The 11,576-nt window shown below is 40.9% G+C and overlaps 3 protein-coding genes across 3 annotated transcripts in view; 2 read left to right on the top strand and 1 right to left on the bottom strand.

Moving 5' to 3' along the window:
* Nucleotides 1-3,274, top strand: part of SARC_08640 (Ras-like protein Rab-6B) — a gene marked incomplete at its 5' end in the record, with an annotated part of 3,762 nt that extends 488 nt beyond the window's left edge. The window contains 4 exons of the mRNA XM_014297377.1: nucleotides 360-471; nucleotides 876-949; nucleotides 1,611-1,697; nucleotides 2,897-3,274. Coding sequence (XP_014152852.1) covers nucleotides 360-471; nucleotides 876-949; nucleotides 1,611-1,697; nucleotides 2,897-2,961 — 338 coding nt within the window. The remainder of the gene's footprint in view (nucleotides 1-359; nucleotides 472-875; nucleotides 950-1,610; nucleotides 1,698-2,896) is intronic.
* A 3,627-nt stretch (nucleotides 3,275-6,901) lies between these two features.
* SARC_08639 (hypothetical protein) lies at nucleotides 6,902-9,136 on the top strand. The gene has a single exon (XM_014297376.1). It carries the CDS (start codon nucleotides 7,014-7,016, stop codon nucleotides 8,514-8,516), a length of 1,503 nt encoding a protein of 500 aa, XP_014152851.1. The 5' UTR covers nucleotides 6,902-7,013; the 3' UTR covers nucleotides 8,517-9,136.
* Nucleotides 9,137-9,505: 369 nt separating this feature from the next.
* SARC_08638 (hypothetical protein) lies at nucleotides 9,506-11,282 on the bottom strand. The gene is made up of 4 exons (XM_014297375.1): nucleotides 11,118-11,282; nucleotides 10,738-10,834; nucleotides 10,051-10,187; nucleotides 9,506-9,845 (listed from the first exon to the last, which is right to left on the bottom strand). The coding sequence occupies exons 1-4, from the start codon at nucleotides 11,177-11,179 to the stop codon at nucleotides 9,719-9,721; spliced, it is 423 nt and encodes a 140-aa protein (XP_014152850.1). The 5' UTR covers nucleotides 11,180-11,282; the 3' UTR covers nucleotides 9,506-9,718.
* Between the last annotated feature and the right edge of the window lie 294 nt (nucleotides 11,283-11,576).

Below are 11,576 nucleotides of genomic sequence, written 5' to 3'. Positions count from 1 at the left end.
GCGTAAGCTCTTTGTAGTCAGTACAGTTGAGTTCTGCGGCGTGTGGGCTAGTATGTATAGTCCTGCACTGGTGCTGCTCTGTGATCAGCCGCATGAGCCTGCTCAGCCCGTATCTGAACTTTGTAGAATCCTTTTGGGTATTCTCATTGAGTCCTAAATTTGGCCTAAGACAGGTCTAAGCTAAAATCTACATGAGGCTGTATATATAATATATATATATATAAATGCCATATGTGCGCTCCAAATTTTGTATGCGCACACCCGCGTTTGATGCTTATACCGCAACAGATGAAGTGGGATGTTAAACCACCCCTGCACATTGTTTTGTTATACTCATACTTCCATCCTCATCACCCTAGATCGCAATTCGTTTCTGCAAACGTCAAAGTGGATTGAGGATGTCCGTGCGGAACGGGGCAACGACGTCATCATTCTTCTGGCCGGAAACAAAACCGATCTGGAAGAAAAGAGGTTTGTACGCACACGTCGTCTTTGTAGATGCTACAACACGTGCGCGTTTTACTATGCTGTGTTCAGTACTATGCTGTGTTCAGTACTAGGCTATGGTGTACGCTATAGTGTACACGGGTGCACCGGAATGGCTCAGTCGGTACAGATGACTCTGCGTTGTGTCTGCGCGTGATGCGATTGGCTGTGGCGCTGTCCCGTCTCTCACAACACATCGAGTGCCGTCTGTTTAACGTGTGAGGGTTTACCTGCCATCTTCTTAACTACTTGTATGACATCTTACTCGGCTCACTCACTCATCCTCTCATATTATTCCCACAGACAAGTATCTAAGGTGCCATCCCCTTATCTACTTGTATGACATCTTACTTGGCTCACTCACCCACCCTCTCATATTATACCCACAGACAAGTATCTAAGGAGGAGGGTGAGCAAAAGGCCAAAGAACTGAACGTTATGTTCATCGAAACGAGTGCTAAAGGTGTGTTCCTCATTTGAACCCTCATCGCTGTAGCGGTGTTATCTGAGCTGCACTCCTTACGCAAATTTCGAATCACGGGACACATTCCAGGACTAATCACTGTGTGGGCTCGAGTGTTTGTTGTGTATTTAGACAGATACTATCAGTTGCTGTGTTAGACAGATACTATCAGTTGCTGTGGCAGTGTACATTTAAGCACTGATCACTGTGAGGGCTCGAGTGTTTGTTGTGTATTTAGACAGATACTATCAGTTGCTGTGTTAGACAGATATTCTCAGTTGCTGTGTTAGACAGATACTATCAGCTGCTGTGTTAGACAGACACTATCAGTTGCTGTGTTAGACAGATACTATCAGTTTCTGTGTAGGCCATGTCCTTGTATGCCGTGTAGTTGTCGTCTGTGTAGTTGCTGTTTTGTGTTTGCACCTATCACGCTCGCATGCACAGGCCAACATTCGGTATGTGTGGCTACGTGTCTACAATTAGTAAGAGTATATTGACGCCCTAAGTAAATCCACATGCCACCATCTCCAATCCGTGCGAGTTTAATACACCTGTCAGGCTATTCTAACAATACGATATCTATATTCATCCTCAGCTGGGTGTGAGTGTAGTACACAGGTTGGGCTATACTAACTATAAGCTGTCTATTTATCCTCAGCTGGTTACAATGTAAAGCAATTGTTCCGACGGGTCGCCGCCGCGCTCCCAGGCATGGAGAACACACCAGAGAAGAATGCAAACGATTGTATGTATCTATAACTATGTTCATCTATAACCTTGTTATGTTCATCTATAACCTTTGTTATGTTCATCTATACCCTTGTTAGGTTGACCCTATAACCTTGTTAGGTTGATCTATATCCTCCTTATGTTGATCTATAACCTCCTTATGTTGATCTATAACCTCTATGTTGATCTATAACCTTGTTATGTTGTTCTATACCCTCTATGTTGATTTATAACCTTGTTATGTTGATCTATAACTATGTTGTTCAATAACCTCCTTATGTTGTTCTATAACCTTGTTATGTTGTTCTATAACCTTGTTAGGTTGATCTATAACCTTATTGGGTTGATCTGTAACATTGTTATGTTGATCTATAACCTCCTTATGTTGATCTATATCCTTGTTATTTTGTTCTATAACCTTGTTAAGTTGATATATAACCTTGCTAGGTTGATCTATAACCTCTATGTTGATCTATAACCTTGTTATGTTGTTCTATAACCTTGTTTGGTTGATCTATAACCTCTTTTGTTGATCTATAACCTTGTTATGTTGTTCTATAACCTCCTTATGTTGTTCTATAACTATGTTGTTCTATATCCTCCTTATGTTGTTCTATAACCTTGTTAAGTTGAATCTATAACCTTGCTAGGTTGATCTATAACCTCTATGTTGTTCTATAACCTTTTTATGTTGTTATATACCCTCTATGTTGATCTATAACCTTGTTATGTTGATCTATAACCTCCTTTTGTTGATCTATAACCTTGTTTGGTTGATCTATAACTATGTTGATCTATATCCTTCTTATGTTGATCTACAACCTTGTTAGGTTGATCTACAACCTTGTTAGGTTGATCTATAACCTTGTTGTACCATTTAATAAATGCAAACGACTGTACTTTGATCCATAGCCTTGTTAACCCGCCTGTACGTGTGCAAGTCTTGCTATGCTCCATTGCTATTCATGTTAGCTAGCCCTCCCGAGAGAGCCCGTGTGCTACGCCTGCAGTAGTAAGTCAGTCATGTGCAGGTCACGCGCAAGTAGCTATTTTTAGAACATAAATATCATAAGCTGTTGGTTGCCTCAGTGGTATCACGTTGATTCTGCCCCAACTACAATCGTAGGACCGGTCCAATTCTAATACTGTCCTGACATCCGTGCCCTCATATCCAAATGTCTTGTTTGCTCAACCACCGAATTCTCTCCTGCCCAGTGGTGGACGTGAAGCTGACTACAGACAATAAGCCCGTGGCCGAAGCGGGTGGGTGTGCTTGCTAGACCATAATTCCTACCGAAGCATTAGGGAGTTTATTCCATAGGCACCATACCTACCAAAGTTTGTTTTGATCTCCGGAAATGGGACACATGTCAATGTAGCCAAAGGTGTGTGCATCTCCTGGCCATCGCCTCCAGCTCTGCAGACCGAGTACAAACGCTACTGATCGTACCCGAACAATTAAATTGATGAAATACTGCGCTATTTACATCCGGTCTCCGAATTGATGCGTGTGTATCAATATCTATGTATATGTGCATGTACATGTACATGAATATGACTTTATATTATATTATGTATATATATATGGGTGCGTATGTGTGTGTGGACATACGTTTATATATACATATATGTATGGGTATAGGTATAAATATGTATATGTATATGAATATGACTATGTATACGTGTGTGTATGTATATATATATATACGTGTGTGTGTGTGTACACATATAATAGGTCTGTGTGTAAGAGAGAAATATGTGTAAAACGATACATATTTATAGATATAGCTAATATATATATATGTATTATGTATATATATATATATATGTATTATTATATTATATTATATATATATATATATATATGTGTGTGTGTGTGTGTGTGTATATATATACATATAGTCATTCCGTTGCGGGGGTGGCGATCGGGTCTCTCGGCCACCCAAGTAACGAGCTACCCTTGCCCCCGACAAAGTCAGGAGGGGGTACTAGTTGACCGAGACATGTTTTCGGGATCTTATTTCCCGAGGAATCTCTCGGAGAACGGAGAGGACTGCCCTTGTTCTCTCCTCGATCTTAACCACTATTTCAGGGACTGCTTATTGTGGCTTGAACTTCGTGTATATATCTTTATAAAAATATATATATGTGTGTGTGTGTGTGTGGTGCGTGTGCGTGTGTGCGTGTGCGTGTCTATGCATAGTACAAATGCATACACATGCACATATACATATACATATATGTACATATATATATACATGTACAGGTATATATGTACAGGTATATGTGTATGTGTATATATACATATATATATATATATGTATATATATACATATATATATAAATATATTTATATGATATATATTTATATTTATATATATATATTATTATTATTATTATTATTATATATACACATACACATATACGTATACATATATATGTATAGATATATATTATAATATGTAATATGTATATATATTATATTACATAATATATATATAATATTACATAGTATATATATATATATATATAGTATATATATATCTTCAAATGATCTACATTCATATCCGTTCTAAGCACTATACTCCGCTAAAGCATCATTCTATGAGTGTGCAAATATCAGGGCTGGAATAAAGTTCTGTTCTTGTGTTTAAAAAAAAGGCACGAAACGATATCAAGAGAAAAGCAACATACACGTGCTGAAAATTTATATCGAAATACATACATACCCGCGCACATAAAAGGAATACATATTTATATATATAATGAACATATACGAATGCTCCCTGGTGCCTGGTTCCAGATTCCAGGAGTGCCTGTATTTATTCAATTATAACCAACTATATAGTGTATTCTGAAATCTTGTGAGAGGACTGTGAGTCATGAGACTCATGAGTGTAACAAGAAAGAATTGCTTGCAAGTTGCGACTCTCAGATTTGAAAACCGCAAGAGGCGGATGATATCAAGACAGATCGGTGCTCACTGCTTTCATCCTTGTCTTCATTGACATTCAACGGAGTGTGAGAAGAGGTAAAAGTATTTACATAAATATAAATAAGATTCAATACATCCAAGAGACACCCATTGTTGGGTTTTTACATTTTGTGTATACATTTTTACCATTTAACGGACAACGGTGAATGGTGGATATTGAAAGAGACGTAATAATAAAAGTCGAAACGAGAACCTCTGAAAAAGTTATCAGAGGGTGGACTGAAGTCTGAAAGAGGCAAGTCGTTAGTTGAGAGTTCGAGAAGAGACGACAAGTCGGCATTCCTGGTTGACAACCCTCTCTCTCTCGCTTTTAAATGTTGAGTGTATTTTACACGTTGAACAGTTGTGCAGCCTGAAACGTGTACACAACTAAGTACACACACAACACAAGTCGAAGACTTTCAAGAAGTTCTTGAACCCAATATTTTTTTAAATCATATGATGTATGTACAGGAAAATTCATATTTTATCAAGTGACAACCGATATATATTTATCGTGTTAAAAAAATGACGATGTCATTGTGTCACATTTCATCCTTTTTAGAATCAAAGATCAACGATTTTATTCTACTTCTTTTTTCTAGATAACATATACCCCCTATACAGTAAGTCAGGCCTAAGTAACAGAGGAGCCAACTCAGCCTGGCCGCCAAGTTGCCAACACAGAACGTCAACAACAACACAAGAGAGTGAGAGAGACAGAGGCCGAATCGCCCGTAGCACCGAATTGGGCCCGAAAGTGGTGACGAGTTGACGACTGATGAGTGACGAGTTGATGACACTCACGAGTCACCAAAGTCACTGTAAATAATTAAATATTTGAGCATGGGCCAAAGAGTAGCCAATTGCCCCAGTCTGCCACACGGGCCCACGCCCTACGGCCCCACGCCCTATGGCCCCACGCCCCACTTCCAGTCTTCCGTCCCGCGCTGGTATTTGTAAAAGCTGTCTGCGGAGTGCTCAGTGCATGAAAATATTTGGTGCAAATAATTTGTTGTTGTTGTTGTTGTTTTTTAAACAACAAATACCTCGCGCCGACTCAAGGCAGCTGACACAACAAGTGGCAGCGCAAGCCGCACCTTAAGCCTCAGCCCTCAGGTCTGATTTTTTTGACTTTTTTTAGTTTTTAGTTTTTGTAATAAGTAAATACTATTTACAAACTGAACATATTTATTTACAATAAAAACCTTTTCTCGTTATTTTTGTTAATAAAAGAATAAAATTTCCCGGACTCCCGTCACCCCCGTGGCACCGGCTGGCCTTCAGTGACTGAAATACACTGAAAATGTCAACGACAAACATTGGCTTTTTGGCTTCTTTACTCCTGTCACGCGCCTATCAAAACTTAGATAATCTACACTAATCGAACGTCCAGGATTGTGTTCCTTTTACTTGGTAATTTCACTGCCATAGACTTTGCCAACGGCCAGACCAATGGCTGCCAGGCACCAAGTGCCGCCAAATTAAACAATACTCACTTCTCTCTCTCTTCTTTGTGCTATTTTGGGCCCTTGGGGCTGTAGAGTTGTAGACTTTGTAGGAAGTGGGCCTGTGGGCTGTGGCACACTGACCAGTGTCCAGTGGTTGAAGCCTGATCAACTTCACACCCTTTTTTTATATAAAAATAGGCACACATCTAAAGAGCCCTGGGCCTAGGGCCCTGGGCCCTGAGGGCTGAGGGTTTGGGGCCCCTCCACGGCAGTCTGGCCGGCGGTCGGCAACTCAGCACCCTCTAATTCTGTACTGTACTTAGTACTACTTACTCCGTGTGCATAGCAGTATTTAGAGAGAAAGAGCTGGAGAGTGGAGAACTGGAGACCCGAGACCTGGACTGTCCTGGAGTCTGAACCCCTGGCGACTAGAGTCACTGGACGCACTGGAACCACTGTCCACTGGCTCATTGTATTTTGTTTTAATAAAAATAGTAAAGTATTTATAGAGCTTATGAACTGGAGTACGGTCATTTTTTTTTAAATGCGAGTCGACTCTTCGAGTCACAAATACGACTCTACGAGAGTCGACAAGACGACATTCGTAGATAAATCACTAATTTTATTTTTTTTAAACTTCAGAGCGGTTGATCAGCAGAGGTTGACCCTTGACTGTTCAGTTCGTTGGCAACTTGTGGATTGTATATACATATTCCGCCGATCTGGTCATTAAAATTTCAGCCGTTTAAAAATACATACGCTCTCTACATATTAATCCCTGTTGTAACTTTATATTTACAATGTGTCAATGTATTTATATATAAACTGATCCCGTCCCTTTCTTTCATTTATAATATTTTTAATACTGATCCAAAGAAACACTTCCACAGTTCGTGAAATATTAAAGATGGTCTCTGAATCACCAGTTATGTTCACCGATATCCATCAACAGGATGATTACAACCTATCGGGTAAGAAAAACTCAGCACGAGCTATGCCACAGGTAGTTCCTGGACAAAGAGTTAAGAAGCGTACTGACGCTAATCTGTGCAGAAAGCACTCTTTAGTACAGAACAAAGCACCCCTTACATTTAGCTTCTCAGCATGTGGCTGGTTGAAGTTGTATCATTTTGGCGCAGTACAGGCTCTAATTGAGTATGGATTAAATAAGAATGGTGCCCGGTTTGCTGGAGCATCAGCAGGTGCTCTAGCGGGGGTATGCCTAGTAATCGGCTCAGATATGCAGTACGTGAAAGAGGTATGCATGGAAAATCTTGATGAGGTACGAGCGAATCCTTTCAATGGACTTTGTATACGCTATTACTTGAATAGAGCCATAGACAAAGTAGTAGGTGAGGAGAGATACTTGAAACATAAGGAGGCACTCGATGCTCATGCGGAGTCTGCTGTGACAATCCTGCCTGGCTGTCACGGTACGCGTTACTCAGAAACACGAGATTATGATCACTTTAAAAAGGTGCTCCTCGCTAGTTGTTGCGCGCCGCCGATAGCTGGTTTCCCTTTTATGCTCGACGGCAAGTTAGTAATAGACGGAGGAATTGCCGATTTTCAACCACTGGTAGATGATAACTCGATTACTATAAACCCTCTGTACTTTCACAATGCCGATATTAGACCGTCACAGTATGTCCCTGTATGGTGGGCTGCATTCCCACCAACGAAAGAAGAATACGATCGCCTGTTTACATTGGGCTATACGGATACAATCGCATGGATGAATGCGAATGGACACAAGGCACCATCAGGGTATGTAACACCCGAATGGGCCGTCTGGGAAGAGACGTCTGAACTCTCGACAATCGATGTTGGTGAGAAGTTGGCGCCCAAAGTTAAGGCTGTGGAGACGCACAGGATGGATATGTATCAGGATAGGATTCATAAGGTAATTCACAAGGTAGAGCAATTAATAGGCGGTTGTACGCGAGATAATGAGACCATACATATGCTAGACGAACAGGTGCAGACGGCTATCACGCACGAACGTCACAGACACTTGCACCGAACAAATCAGGTCCATTATCATCCGGGCCGTGGTCAGGTTGTGAAGCCGTGTGTCACGTATCTGGATAAGGCGATAATGTATTTTTCGGATGCTGTAGATTTCTTGATGCTCTCGTTCATGTACATGTGGGTGAAGCCGATTGCTTGCATATTGCTTTACGCCGAGCTCTTTCTACTGGCGGGTGGCAGCTTCCTATATCTTGTGCTTATGACTCTGCTCATTGGTATAGTTGATAGCAAGCGTCGCAAAAGAGCGTTTAACCGTTTGGCTGACGATCTATATTCGCTATCAAGTGTAGGTACTCTAGCTGAGGCTGTGGTCTCTCCTACCACTGATGTGGATCGTAGTTTATTTAAGCATTCGCTGGTTATTCGCTACATGTTTTAGATCACGCCAAGGGATGCATATCATCGTGATGTCATCCGATTGGAATTTCAAAATAAACTAATTGTTTTAATACATGTGTATTGGTATGGGGATGTAGTTGAGTATGCGTTGCTATGGAAACTTGTAGACGGCTATATAGATGGACACTTAATTTTTCGCTATAAATTTTAGATCGCGTCAACGAAAACATATAACGAGATGCCAACCGATTTGAATCGAAAGTATCCTATTCGGCACTCTTATCACGCACATGATGATCGTTATATGCATCTTATTGCGACGATTTACCTTACAAAAATAGACAATACATACTATATATGTAGCTTTATGTTACCATACAAATACAAACAATACATGCATATATAGATGTGTACATGAAGATATATATCTTGACACATATATATTTAGATATTTATGACCATACAATACAAATACTACACGCATATATAGTTGTATATGAGATATATATCTTGCATCAAAATACTTAAGTATACAAATTGTAAGCAAACATTTTGACTGCTATACATTAATAAATATAGACATTGTTCGCCACATCTCGGGTACATACTAGACGGATATCATCCCATTCTTATTTTTATATCGACCTATCGGGCCATCCCATTTTAAATGCATGATCTTCATATAAATCTATATATCATATATGTATTTATAATTACTGTATTTGTATGGATGTAAATACATCTCAATACTCGAATATGTATATGAATAAAAACATGTAGACGGTTATATAAATGGACATACAAAACCTTTCTCTCATCCGGATTCGAAATACAAGTACCTAGTATTGCGAGTGAGAAACCCCAGCAGCACGTGAAGCTGCTAACAAATTCTGGCAACGGTTGGAGTCTAGATTTCAGGTTCGATGTGTCGGTGTAAGAAAACCCCGGAGGTTTTTAGAACAGTACGACTCGAATGTGAAGAAATATTTATATCAAGACACGGTCGGCACTAACTATTACGAACGGAGATCGAGCTTAGTTGACTTGCGCCTGCAACACATTCTTTAATGAAATCTCCCACGCGTGATACATCTAATCGACAATGCAATCCAGACTGTCTCAACAAACGTAACTCGGGGTAATATTCTTTGCAAGCGATCTGCGATGAGAACAGGCATGCACTCACAGGGTGCGACTCAGAGTCTCGTCGGGGGCCTGTGGTACATTAGCTACAAGCTCAGCTCATCCGTCGTGTTTGCTATATGCTGGGCACGGGGTAGCGCCACGGCCACTCAGTTTCCGTCCCATCCTTTGTAATATATTTGGCGCATCATCCTCGGGATCAAACCGCCGTTGTACCTTTTCACACCTACCGTGTAGCACAGAAAGCGGTAAAGACATAAACCGGACCGTTCGGCATGAGTCGCCTCGTTAGATACATAGTCCCACGACTTGCATACAAGTTTTGAACATCGCACACAACGCCAGGAAAAATGGCTCAGGCATAAGATACACTACGGCGAGGATAGATTAGACCCGAAAACAACCGCACGACCGCTCAAGTGAGTCCGTACCTGTGAAAGCACACATATCCGTCTTCGCTAACCCTGAACACGGAATTGGCATCCAAAACGGCATCACAGTCCGGGCCCATCGACAGCATTGTCCTCAAAGCACACGCTTCGGACTTCAGCCGCCACCTGACTTGTATCTTTCGAAGGCAAAGCGTTTTACGCATTAGACGTATCCCGCATAAGCAGCGATAGATCGAATTCGTGCCTGAATATTCAAAATTCACTCCACACTAGATGTCGAATAGAGGGGCACTTGAAGTTTGTTTTATAACAGGTTGCAACAAAGGTACAGCAATATCATAGAATAGGTATGTGCTGGTGTCTTAGACAAGTCTATGATAACCAGAATGGGTGACAAAAATACAAACGGAATTATACCAAACACACGAGTACCGACATGAGGTTAGACAATCCGAACTACGACCAGGGAACACATGGCAGATACATGGTATCGCCCCCATTTGAGCAAAGTAATACACCTTGAGTATTTCTAAGAACCACAGTGTCGATCATTCATGCCTGATAGAATTAATATTCATCATCCGACAATCATATCCCCAACACCGGTTTCCACGTGGGATCAGCATTGAGTAAGGTGGGTGGCTCGAGGATTCATCCAGTTCAAAAGCAAATAAACTACTGTATCGCACAGAGGTCTGGAATACGAAGGCCGGATTGGATACCTACCTCCATGCGCTCCGGTATCTTTCGAATATTTAACATCTCAATAGTCGGATCCTTCAAGACACAATGAGCAGAGAGTCTGAACCCTCGCAATACCATCCTGTAGTTTGAGGTGGAAGATAAATGATTGAAGTCTGATTTTCTGTCTTGCGTGACCGCATAAATGGGAGACGTGCAAGACTTGCTGAGAGAAGTGGAACGAGAATTTGAGCCACAGATCATCCCACACTCGCACTCAGCAGATACAGAAAGCGCCAAAACACACGTCCACCTGAGATCTACATGGATAAGAGCTCAACCAGACTCAACAATTCCAAATAATATAACACCAAGCCCAGTTACTACGCAGCTAAGATAAAAATCGTACTGTAAGTTCCACATACATGTATTGCGATAGAGTTTTGCAGCTTATATGGGAACCGGAAATCGTCTCTTCAAATTCCATAGCCTCGGAGTACAAATCATAATCAGGGTCCGTGTCGACTAGGACGTTTGGCAGGTTGGTCCGAAGTGAATCAAATACAATAGCTAAGTACCGCTTCCTCCTGGAAAAACCAAGTTTACGAATATCAAGGGTTAACCCCTTTACTTGGTACTGCTGTTCGTCATGCACACCATGACGATTGCGTATTGCGACTAGATAGTGTTTATTTTTGTAAAGTATTAGAAGCAAAGGGATGCGATAGAATATTTAGAGAAAAGCACTCCAGAAAAAGCCAAGACAGGGTGGTTTACGACCGAGCCTCCCCCTGAGTATAATACACTTAAACGAATGGAATGCATGCACTACTATGATAATACTAATAATTGCTTAGCTAGATTAGCAAGGAATGGTGCAGAAT

Source organism: Sphaeroforma arctica, assembly GCF_001186125.1.
Source record: "Sphaeroforma arctica JP610 unplaced genomic scaffold supercont1.795, whole genome shotgun sequence".
In the NCBI taxonomy this organism is placed as follows: Eukaryota; class Ichthyosporea; order Ichthyophonida; genus Sphaeroforma; species Sphaeroforma arctica.
Note: the sequence above shows the minus strand (reverse complement) of the source record. Positions and strands in the feature narration are given on the sequence as shown.

What these genes read in the sequence shown, in the direction of transcription:
- SARC_08638 (XM_014297375.1), bottom strand. Translation starts at nt 11,179, where the DNA reads ATGGAATTTGAAGAGACGATTTCCGGTTCCCATATAAGCTGCAAAACT. An exon ending in AAAACTCTATCGCAATACAT is followed by an intron (nt 10,835 to 11,117) that starts GTATGTGGAACT and finishes CTCAAACTACAG; the next exon opens with GATGGTATTGCGAGGGTTCA. An exon ending in GGATATGTGTGCTTTCACAG is followed by an intron (nt 9,846 to 10,050) that starts GTACGGACTCAC and finishes GCTACACGGTAG; the next exon opens with GTGTGAAAAGGTACAACGGC.
- SARC_08639 (XM_014297376.1), top strand. Translation starts at nt 7,014, where the DNA reads ATGGTCTCTGAATCACCAGTTATGTTCACCGATATCCATCAACAGGAT.